The sequence below is a fragment of the Lepisma saccharinum genome, chromosome 20 (assembly GCF_977018435.1).
Source record: "Lepisma saccharinum chromosome 20, izLepSacc3.1, whole genome shotgun sequence".
Classification (NCBI taxonomy): domain Eukaryota; kingdom Metazoa; phylum Arthropoda; class Insecta; order Zygentoma; family Lepismatidae; genus Lepisma; species Lepisma saccharinum.
This window is the reverse complement of record NC_139248.1, coordinates 16430766-16442984: the sequence shown is the minus strand read 5'-3', so window position 1 is coordinate 16442984 and position 12219 is coordinate 16430766. Positions and strand designations below refer to the sequence as shown.

General features: G+C 36.3%; 1 protein-coding gene across 1 annotated transcript in view; it reads right to left on the bottom strand.

Annotated features, from left to right (window-relative positions):
* Positions 1 to 12219, bottom strand: part of LOC146003743 (apyrase-like) — a 70059-nt gene that overhangs the window by 5288 nt on the left and 52552 nt on the right. Inside the window, exons 6-8 of the mRNA XM_083142138.1 lie at positions 9498 to 9591; positions 5380 to 5535; positions 2835 to 3035 (exon numbers count right to left, since the gene is read on the bottom strand). Coding sequence (XP_082998264.1) covers positions 2835 to 3035; positions 5380 to 5535; positions 9498 to 9591 — 451 coding nt within the window. The remainder of the gene's footprint in view (positions 1 to 2834; positions 3036 to 5379; positions 5536 to 9497; positions 9592 to 12219) is intronic.

Genomic DNA, 12219 nt, shown 5'->3' with positions numbered 1-12219 from the left:
CGTCTTGGCCTTCCTACAGGTCTCTTACCATCAGGTTTCCCAACAAGAATCCTGTAAACTCCTCTTTCCTCTCCCATTCGTGCCACATGGCCTGCCCACCTAAGTCTTCTTGATTTAATTATTCTAATAATATCTGGACATGAATACAAATTATGTGGTACTACTTTACTATACCAGAGACACCTATCAATGATTTATTTTGCAATTTTTTACATTGCTAACGTACTATTCTGCATTGTGGAACATTTATTTAGGTGAAATAATGAATTTCTAACGAAAATAATGTCTATTTCTTACATTAACAAGTACTTACTGTTGTTCCTTATTTCCCACAAACCACCCACGGGTAGCCCCAAAAACGATTGACATTAGCCCAAAAATTCACGATAGCCCCACAAACCATCACGGGGAAGAGGTATGCCTACTAGGTTAGGTTAGGCCTGTTAGGTTAGGTTCCATTAGCACTCCTTTCGTTCAATTTAGCATATACGGACAATACAGAGCGTATTGTGCTCTCGTGCAGAAAGCAAATGGCGGCAGCAGCAATAGCGCGTCAGAAATAGATTTTCGTATAAAAAGACATGTTTTCGCATTAAAATGGATCAAAACTACATTCCCGAACATCAACAACGCTACAGAAAATGATTTGCGTAAGTACTTTCTCCTGTAAATTTGAATAAATCCGTCTCTGGTATAGTAAAGTGTTACCAATTATGTAGTTCTAAATTATGTAACCTTCTCCACTCACCTGTCTCCTCATCCCTTTTAGGTCCAAATATTTTCCTAAGGATCTTATTTTCAATTTATGTTCCTCTTTCAATGTAAGGAACCAAGTTTCACACCCATATAATACTACAGGCAAAATTACTGTTTTGTATATTTTAACTTTTAGTTTCTTAGATATTAAACGAGAAGACAAAAGTTTATGAAGAGAGAAGTAACATGTATTTCCTGAATTAAGCCTACTTTTTATTTCCTCTTTAATATAATTTTCATTTGTTAATATTACTCCTAAGTATTTGAATTTGGAAACTGGTTCAAACGAGTTGTTATCAATAATGAGATTTTGATTATTACCTAACACTTGGTTTCGGCCTGTAAGCATATATTTAGTTTTCTCTTTGTTAATTTCCAAACCTATCTCTTTAGCAGTTTTGAAAAATATTTTAGCATTATTCTTAATTGTATTCACATCATCCGCCAGTAAGTCTACATCATCTGCATATGCTAACAACTGAGTCACACCATTTAATTTTAGTCCTTCTTTAGTTTCTTTTACCTTCCTAACAGCATATTCTAAGGCAAAATTAAAGAGCAATGGAGATAATGCATCTCCTTGTTTTAACCCATCATGAATTGTAAATTTGTCAGACATATTAATACATTTCATGAAATAGAAAATATATAGTAGTAACATCAGAATTTTTTTAAAGGCATGAGAGAGGGTTAAATGACAAATGGGCAGGTATACAAACATTCTCATAACCTGGAAAATTAATACACAGTATTGCTTATGGTAACAATTATGTTATTACAGTATGTAACATTGTTATTCGTACACACAGAATTTCCAAGGGAAAAAAAAGTCATATCTACTAGTAAATATAATCATATTCATATGTACAGTGTTATGTACATGTCATATAACTAACGGTTCCTCAGTTACAACCGTTAGTAGAAAATGTTGCTGGCAAGATGATGTCCGATCAAACTGTCTGACGTGCCTTGTGGAAGCATGGATATCATGGCAGAATACCACAAAAGAGGCCGTATGTAAATAATGTGAATCGCAGGAATAGACTTTCATTCGCGAAAGAGCACATCCACAAGGACCAGGAATTTTGGGATAGTGTCATATGGTCAGACGAGTCCAAGATTAATATATACAGGTCAGATGGGATAAATAGGGTCTGGAGAAAATCAAATAAAGACAATGATCACATTAACAAAGTTCCAACAGTTAAACACGGTGGTGGGTCATTAATGATTTGGGGCTGTGTTGGTACCATCCAGTTTATTGATGGTATCATGGATGCATATGTCTATTTGGAGATATTGAAGAACAATATAAAGCAGAGTGCTGAGTTAACATGAATTGGTTAATATGGAATGTGCCCAACTACTACAAACACCAGCTCAAAGTCCAGACTTAAATTCCATTGAGCATTTATGGGCAATTTTGAAGAGGCGAGTCCATAAAGCAGGAGTTAAGTCCAAACAAGAGTTGAAAACTGTTGTGCAAGCCGAGTGGAATAAAATAAGCTCGGAAACTGGTTAATTCTATGAAGAACAGGTGTTAAGCAGTAATTAAAGCCAAAGGATACACATCAAAGTATTAAAACTGTCAGTCAATTTGCTCTGAATGTAATTTTTTCTTTTATATTATTAATTGTACGAATAGAAAAGTTGTACAAAAAATGGCATGTTTCTCTTTCAGTTTCATTTTATTTATTATTGTCATTGGTTATACAGAATTTGGGTAAGATTTTATGTTCCTAATGATATTGGTTATTGAATTGTAAAGAAACAATTTCAAAAGAGTGTATTTCCTTTCAGATATTAGAACATTTTCTTTGAAAATCCGTGTGTATGAAGAAGAATGTTGCACACTGTATATATTGGTCAAAACATTTTTTTCCGAAAAATGCATGGTCTTCTTTAAAGGTTAAATATTAAGTATAGTTTTGTTCATGTGGGCTTTTCCATATTACAATACTGAGCTTAAAAACCATCATCAAGAAAATTTATTTTCTTTTGCTAATGTGAAACTTAACGAAATTTCTTGACAAAGCTTAGATTTAAATAATTGAAGAAACCATCATGTTAGTAAGTACCTGCAGTGTGATTCTTCATGTTCTCACCAATCATGGCATAGCCATCACCTCCAGTGACCAAGAATGAATTCAATGCAATACGGTACATTGCATTTGGATTAATATCTTCATACTTTGGTACACGGCATTGTCCGCATCTAAGTTTTAGGTGTTTTACTCGCTTCCCCACAGGTTGTGAAATGTTATATGTAACATGAACACCTGCAAAGCAAAGGAAAAGAAGAATTCACTTAAGAATATGTACACAAATTCCTGACCTTTTCAGAAGGTACTGAAATATCAATGTAGCATAACCTGGAAATTGACTCTTGTAGAGAAATGAGGGGTTCAGAATAGGGAAAGCCAAATCCGGATATCAATTATCCAGATATACGAATTATCTGAATTATCCGATATTTGGATTATCCAAAATGTAAAGATATCTGAATGTGAGCATTATCTGGACAGTTTTATTGTTTATCCACATATTCTTTTATTCATTACATTAGTATTTCATTGTGCAATTTCCTACGAATCCTTCATCAAATCTACTATTCAGATATCCAGATTATCCGTTGCATCCGGAATGGATATCGGATAATTTGAAATCTGGATTTTGTTGCCATATCTAACTTCATTCAAGACAGTTTTGAGATAAAGGCGAATTTAAACAACTTAACAATGTGTAGCGAGACAAATTTATGGTAAATAAAAACTGAGGAGAGCGGTGAATAAAATGTTAGATCAGCGGTATATACCAGCGATGGAAAAAAAAATTGGTACACACTTTTTCATTATGAGAGGAAACTACTTCATTTTTATATACTGTACACATACACAAGTACTTAGATTTCAACTGTAATTGCCAGTAGCGGCGATTGCGTGGTGCAAGGATAGTTTACTTTTCTTGCTAGGCAAGGCTTAGTATTTAGAGGCCATAGTGCAGGGGCAAAGAAAGTGGGCCCCCCCCCCCCCCCCCCGAATTGCTGCCACTGGTAATTGCACTGAAAAAAAAGAAGAATTTCACTTAACCACAGTTCTAAGTCTCACTGTGCATATATATATATATTTTTACTCACTCTTCCACATTAACCTGTGAGTGGAAGAAAGCATCTTTCTGATGTGATCGAAGATAAAACGTTCTTCAGCTGCAAGTGGTAGGAAACTTAGGCAAACGTTTCGTTACAAATCGACAGTTTGCGCGCACAACCTCGATTGCCGGTTTTTGGGTGTTTTCTACTTATTTTGATGATATTTCGCGAAAAAGCATTCATTTCGTGGAAAAACACACATTTCGCATTACTTCGCGAATAAAACTCATGCATATTTCATCATTGGGGGTGTAGTTACATTCAGAATGTTCAAAGTTGCATCTTTTTTTCACATTTCGCGATTTCGCGCATCGCGAAAATTCAATGTCCCTAACAATGTGTTGGGGCACAAACATACAGTGGTGCCTTTATGAGCAAGAATTTGAAACTTTGGAGATACTTACTTCTAGCACTGAAATGTTGATACTACCCTGTTATATATGGAACTCAATTTCCACAAAAAGTAGAGTTACGCCACTTGTGCTTGGAACCCCTCGAATGAAGCTTTGTTGCCTGGAACATACTCAAGGTTAAATCCCCCTTCCCCTTCATTTCTTATTTTTAATGGGTGCTGAAGGCCCCTTTCAGTTACTTTGGTTAGGAGTTAATATCCACATGCATTATGGCAGTTTGGCCACCCCGGTGCCTGTAAACCTCTATGACCAGCTGGCACATATCTGTCCGAAAGACTAATATTAAATAATGAAAGTATATTTGTTTAGCCTTTGTTGTATAGCCAATGGTTATTTATTTCCTCTGAACTTAATGGAAGGCAAGGATTATATTGGGATCATACGGCTTTGAAAGACACTACCAAAGATTTATGCACACTAATACTTATGTTAAAGAATTGATTATTTATTGAATAACAAAAACCCCAGTTGAGGAAAATTAAAGTTCCTGATTAATATTTTATGCATATAATATTTGACATTAATTTCCTTGACATGGCCATTGCTTTTACACTCATTTTGCTGATCTTAACTAGACATAAGCTAGATAATGAATACATTCTCTTATATCTCTATTCTTACACTGTATTTTTACCTATTCATGTAATAATAACAATACAATATTAACTACATATTTGAATTAATATTTTTTTCTGGTTCGACGCCCCCCCTCACCCTCAAATACATTTCCAGGTACTTGCCTGCTCTTGACTATAATATTTGCAATTTCTCCAAAACGCTTATTGACATTTGATTATAAACATATCGTGCCATGCAAGTGTGTATTACATGTTTGTCAAAAGACTGCATTATAAAAAAAAATATGAATTTTAAAGTACAAGCATTTCATAAGCAGAAAATAGAATTTTGTATGATAAACAGTCATAGTCCATAATTTATTTTTAGATTACTTCATATTTTAAAAGAATACACTAACTAACATTATATATATATATATATATATAAGCTTTAAGCAACACAGACCTTAATGCTGAACGTGTATATTACATTAATGATTATTACCTGAAACTTGAAGAAAGCCAAAGAAATCTTTTTGTCCTTCACCCGGTCTGCTTACAGCATGCTCAAACATGTCAGTTACGTATGTACCTTCTAACTCCACAGTATCTATTGTATTTTGAAATGGTGATGTGGTGGCTAAATCTCCAAAAGTTATTTCTGCAAGAGAAAGTATGATTTATTTTTTATATACCGTATCATGCCATAGGCATGACTCGAACCCGGGGATCATACATAAATAGAGCCCGGAAGTTCAGGCATTTATTTTCGTTAAAATAGGCAGGCAAAAAGGCATTTATAATGTGGAAAATAGGCGCTAAAGATGAAAAAAGGCAAAATAAACCAAAAAAAGGCACATTTGGAAGTTGCTTACTTTTATCTATAATTTCTGGCAACATGTTAAAATCTACATTGGGAAGAGCATTTCAATTTTCTCCGTCTTGATTGCACATAACTACAAGGTGCTTTTTTAATTAGTCAACATTCATTGATAGTAGTCTGTCAGAGAGAATGTTTTTCATAATAGAAAATGATATTTCTACTTCGACAGAAGTTATTGGAGCATACATAAAACAATAATGTAGCTGGATGCATTTCGGTAACATCATTTTCACCTTTTAGAATATCACAAATTGTTTTCAATTGTTTCAAGTCCTCATTTGCACTCACTACCCGCTTGCACTTTACCGCAAGAGCTGACCCCTTTTCTCCTGGCACTTCCATCATCTGCTGCATAGATTCCTCGTACATTTTCATGGATGCTACAAGGTGTTTTTTTAAGTTCTGTAATTGTAATTGTCTCTGGCAATGCACCATAATGTGCAAAAATAAACTTGAAAAGCACAGGAGTTTTTTCACTTCACGAATTGAAGCCGCTTCATTTTCTGGAAGAGCATCTATCACCTCACTGATTTTTTCAAGGTTGTTAGCATAATATATAGCTGCTGATATCCAGGTTCCCCATCTGGTCAAGACTGGTTGCGGAGGTAAACTAAGCTCAGATGCAACTTCCTTAAATTTTCGGGTTCGAGAGGGAGATTTCAGAAATATCTTCTTTGTGTTCGAAATCAACCTGTCCACTTCAGCAGTCAATCATGCACAAGGAAATGTTAACCGAAAGGCAATATCCTAACTGAGCATGAAATACATTTTTCTCACACTTTTCTCCTTCAGCAATGTTGAAACATGCATGAGTTGAATATTACTTAAATAAGGCGAAAATTATTCACATAATAAACGAAAGAAAAATAAATGCCAACAATTTTTTTTGGTAGAAAAATAATTTATATGCACATTTTTTTTAAAAAATGGTCAAATTTAATTGAAAAAGGCAAAAAAAGGCATTATAATTAAAAATAGGCAGTGGAGTCCCAAATAGGCAAAATAGGCAAAATGAAAAGGGTTCTAAAACATTCAAAACAACATGAGAAACGTATATCCGGAAAAAAATTATCAATATATGCAGTAGATAAAAGGAGGCATTAAATAAGCTAATCATGTTATAAAAAGGGGTCCCGCTGAAGCATTGGAAAAGAGCTTCTTAAAAACTAATCATGTCAGCGACCTTCAGCGGAGTGGGAAAAACTCCGCTGACATTGCATTAGGCTGGCACAATATGAAAATCAGGAAATCAGCGTTTTTTTTCAGAATCGCTATCGCCAAAGGACACACTTAGGCAACGGATTTACAGATGAAATGTTCAAATTCCGATTGAATAGTCCGCATGAGAAAATCTCGTGCTTAGTTGCTTTTAGATCCACATTGAATATAGCAAATTGCTAGTGAGCTCCAGAGTCGCTCTTAGTTTCTTTCTGTTGTACATCGAAGTTAAGTCTTGGTAACTGAGCTAAATAATCGAAGTCAAAGAAAAAGGAGAGAATTACGTTTAAGAAGTGATCGTTTAGAATTTCGAGATGACGTAGGGCAAAGTTGGGAGTTAACGGAGTACTCTCCCTAGTTATGTTTTATTACAGTGTAGGACCACATCGACGCCAGGGCCTGCAAGGAGACGAGAACTTCCAACGGCTCTACAGGTAAACAAACATTCCTAAGTCTTTCCACACTCCGCTTGTTCAATCAAGTGAAGTGTTAAATTGAATATGTGTGTGTTTTTTTATTTCACTGGGCAAATCCCTTGCTTGTTTGAATGTAGACGTTGCTCTTCAGAGCTGTATACCCCTTCCCCCTTTATGTTCCTCTCGCAAGCGAGTGGCCAAAGGCTGTCATGGCCTTAAATAATGATTCAAAAATTTAAACAACGTGGTGTTAAGACATGGTTGAGGTGTGGGGCAAACAACATGGTGTTTAGATGATACATAACAACAAACTTAGGTACTACTTCATCAATGTGAAATTACACAGTATGTGTAAGCATTAATTAAATGCCAAGCTGCCTCAATATCAATCTCAGCACAGAGTATCCTGGGTTTGTTTTGCTTTTGATTTTTTTTCAAATTTTTGTTAATTAGCATAGTTTTTCAACCATATTTAGCTAATAGTGGTGATTAGGTTGAATCATGACAAAATAAATTGATGAAGGGGTTGGATAAAAATCATGATTTGCTTTTTTCAAAAAATCATTTTTGGTGATTTCTTTTTAATGCATAAAATTGCATGTATGTTTTTTGGCACAGTACATATAGATATTTTTTTATGTGAAAGATGTTTTCTAGTAAACACATGTACATTATTCTATAAATTATTTATTTAAATTGATTTAAATCACTGATTTTTTTAAAAAAATACACAATTTAAATCAACCTGGTTTAAATCGAACAAACTTGAGGCATACTCACAAATAACACCCATACCAGAACTTGAACCTGAGAAGCACCGATCTTCATGGTGGAGTGGTTAGCACAGTGTGCTTCGATACCAGGGGTCCCAGTTCAAGTCCTGACCTGAACATGGGTCTTCTTCGTGAGCATCCCTTCATCAGCTTCAAATCATTCATCCTCATTTTTGTGATTAGCCTAAGGTGGCATAAGAGCAAAGTACAATAAACCAAGTAAATGAATCTCTCTTTCGCTTCTTTCCCATATCTCTCTCTCTCTCTCCTTCTCCTTAAAAAAAAGTGTGTGCTCCACTGTGCTTTGCACCATGCCGTGAAGGTGTATAGGGGTGTGGAGTTAGGGCCCCACACTTTCTTGATCATGGCCGTAGATGGAGGTGATGTGATCAGCACCATGCCCCTGGCTGCCTTTATCCCCAGAGTTTCCTCCAGGTACCCACTTTATAGGATGCTGGGTGGGCGTTAGAGCCACTTGAACAGGTAGAGAAGATCCCAGCTTTTCCTGCCGTGGATCGAACCTGGGTCTGTTGCATGGTAGTCAGATGCCCTAACGACTGAGCTACCATGGCATTCCTTCTTCCTAGCTTCTTATAAATCTCCTCTCTCTCTCTCTCTCTCCTTCTTTTGTCGACCTCCATGGTGGAGTGGTTAACTCAGCATGCTACGATGCCAGGAGCCCCGGGTTCAAATTCCAACAAAGGCATGGGTGTTCTTTGTGATTGTCTCTTCATCAGTTTCATCATATCATCATTCATCCTCATTTTCGTAATTAGTCAAAGGTGGCAGGAGAGCAAAGTAAAGTAAACCAAATCTATCACTTGAAGTTGGGAACTTCGATGGCAAGATTGAAAGTTGGCCACTTAATGTGCTCACCCACCGAGCTGCTGAATGTTCTGGGTTTATGTCCATGCAAGTGTCCCTTTATCTGTTTCATCTAACAATCATTGTCCATCGTGATTAGCTAAAAGTGGCAGCAAAGTGATGTAAAATAACAAATAGTACTAAACACATGATTTTTTTTTGTCATTTTGGGGTGCAAGTGAGTCGAGTGCTTAATTCACTGTGTATTCCACCATTGGTTCTGGGTTTGAATCCTAGCTAAGATGTGTGCATTCATCATTCATCCTCACTGTCACAGTTAACGTAAAATAGATAAAGTGGCCTACATTTCTGAGGTGAGTTCACCTCACAGTGTGATAAAATCATGTTCATGCTATTGTGATTAGAATGTTGGAAACTAGAATAAAATCACATTCTAAGCAGTTTCTTACATTATTTTAAAGAAGGTTAATCAAATAAAAATGCAATGAAATACAGAAAAATTACTCACCATCTTTTTCTTCTATGGAATTCCTAATGCCACCAGAATTGTATATTGCAATAGGTGCGAAGGACCAGGAACCTGGTTCAGCAGACTGCACAAACTGACAAAATATGAAGTATTTTTTTTTTTTAGTCTTGTGATAGAACAACTGAACATAGTTTAAACAACAAGCTTATTTCTTGCAACTTTCCCGCCAGTCAAAGATATTCTCTTGAGATATCGGCCAACTCATTTCTGGCTACCTCTGACCTCCATGGCAGAGTTCTTCAATGCCAGGGATCCAAGGTTCGAATCCCAGCTTAGGGCCTCCCCGATGGTGCAGTGGTAGCGTCGTCGCCTTGTAATCAAGGAGTCTCAGGTTCGATACTCGGTGGAGGCACACAGTGGTTCGGATCCTACTTTAAACTGTAGGTCCAGTCCCGATTAGCCTTACTGTGCATAAAGTGGACTTTTTTCTGTTCTTCTCTCTCCCCTCTCTCTGAAAGAGAAAGGGAGAGAGAGAAAGACACCAACTCAATCAGTCAATCAAATCGAATCCCAGCTTGAACATTGGTATTCTTTATGACTGTCCCTTCATCAATTTCATCATATCATCATTCATTTTCATTGATGTGATTAGCCAAAAGTGGCAGAAGAGTGATGCTCAATAAGAAAAATAAAAGAAATTGGCTTGATTCCAAGCTTTCAAGAGGTAATGTCACTCTCATCTTCAGGGATTGAAGTGCAGAGATGTGTCTGAAGTCTGTTTTTATGTATTTGGCAGCACATATATTCTAGGTTAGCTAGTCTATCTCCGAAGCCCATACTAAATAGAGAAAATAATCGACTAGCAAATGTGACTGATGCTTCACTCTCAAATGACGACCACGGGAGAAAACGATAGTACATCGGGATGGGCTCCTTTCCTTTAAAGCTATCACCATGCAACCTTCAATATATTTGTCACGTGTTCCGTCGGAAACTTTCGAATAAAAGAAACTATCAACAATGTCGATGTGAAACAATGAGCCTGAAAATTTTCATGACAAACCTAGACCCACAATGTAGTGTTTACCATTGTTGACATTTGCAGTTTTGCGCATTTTAAGTGCAAATAAACGTTCACCGCTTTCGCGATTCTTTTTCTTCTATGTTATTTTCTTTTAACGCCAGTGCTGTAACAGCCAATTCCGTCGTTGAAAATCTCTTAAACATTGAAGTTAGTACAATCGGCAGGCTCTTTATACCAAACAAATCTGTGTACTCTGTCAAAAAACCAACACCTTAAAGCAAGACAACAGTGTGTGTTTCTCACCCAGGGTGCACTCCCCCAACCCTAATAGTGGAGTTGCCTGCTGCTATGTCACTTCGCATGCGGCGGGGATCATCTCCTGAGCGGTGAGCTGTACACTAACTATGAGCAATATAAAAAATAGAAAAATAAGAGGAACAGTTGTGCTGGATATTGATCTGGTGGACCAGGGAGAAGTCTCTCCAAGAAGAAGATAATGATAACAATGGCAATAAATTTGGTATAAAATGTGTCTGTTTTCATATAATAGCTATTATGTTATAATAATCATTAAAAGCAAAATAATAATAATTATTATTGTTGTTATTTCTACTAGTCAAGTTTTTTCAATTGCTTGACCCCCCTGCAAAAATTTCTGGCAATGCTCATGAGGAAAGGTGCTACTGTGCATAGTGACGCATTTGAGATGGTAAGCGAAGTAATTGATTTCTGTGATTGTAAAAATGCAGACAAACAATATTTGGTCTCAGTTACACAAAGCGTGCCTCTGTGGTAGCAGGTTTGTCAGAGTCGATGATGATGAGAATTCAGAGAGAGTTGCGAAAGCAGAACAATCGGTTACCAACGAGAAAACTCACATCCTCTGGAAAGCATAGAAAAATATCATTACACTGAAATGTGATGATTTCAATATCACTGTCGTGAGGAAGATGATTTGTTACATGTATGTAAATGACAAAAGTGCACCCTGTTGTAAACTTTGATATTTGACAACAAATTAAGTTTCTGTGGAAGGAGGAGTTCCAACATTATAGCATAGTGTAGTAAATATTTACAAGTCATGTGATGATTTTGTGAAAACAATCATACACTTGTGTATGTTGATGAAATGGCTGTGGACAGCAATATTATTTCAAATAAATATTGGCAATCCAATGATATTTCAGGTGTGATAATCAGTTCATTGTGGTACATTGAGGTTGCAGTAATGGGTTTCCGAATGCAAGCTGGCTGTCTACAGGAGACTACAGCGAGCAAATGAACAGTTCAATATTAACAGTTCCTTCAAGGAAAACTGATCCCAGATGTATGCCATCAGTCTGTTGTCATCATAGACAATGCCCCTTATCACACTGTACATGTGGATAAGGTCCCTTCAGATATGGTAACATGGCTGACAAATCATAATGTCCCATTTAACTAAAATATGAGAACATTGAAATGCATGAATTAATACCAGCTAATAACCCACAAAAAAATCTTCTGTGTGGACAAGACACTGTAAACATTCAATCTGAATGTTATTGAGTTAGCTTGATCTAAAGATAAAGAATAATTCTGTACATGATGATAACATATAAGTATTATAACATAGCATTGCAATAGCAACCAAAAGAACTTGAAAACAAGGTTGAAAGAATAATTATTACTTTTAGAGGAGCAGTGGACAGTGACAGTTCAACCAAAAGCACAGCAAGCTGCAATGAAGAGGATGAT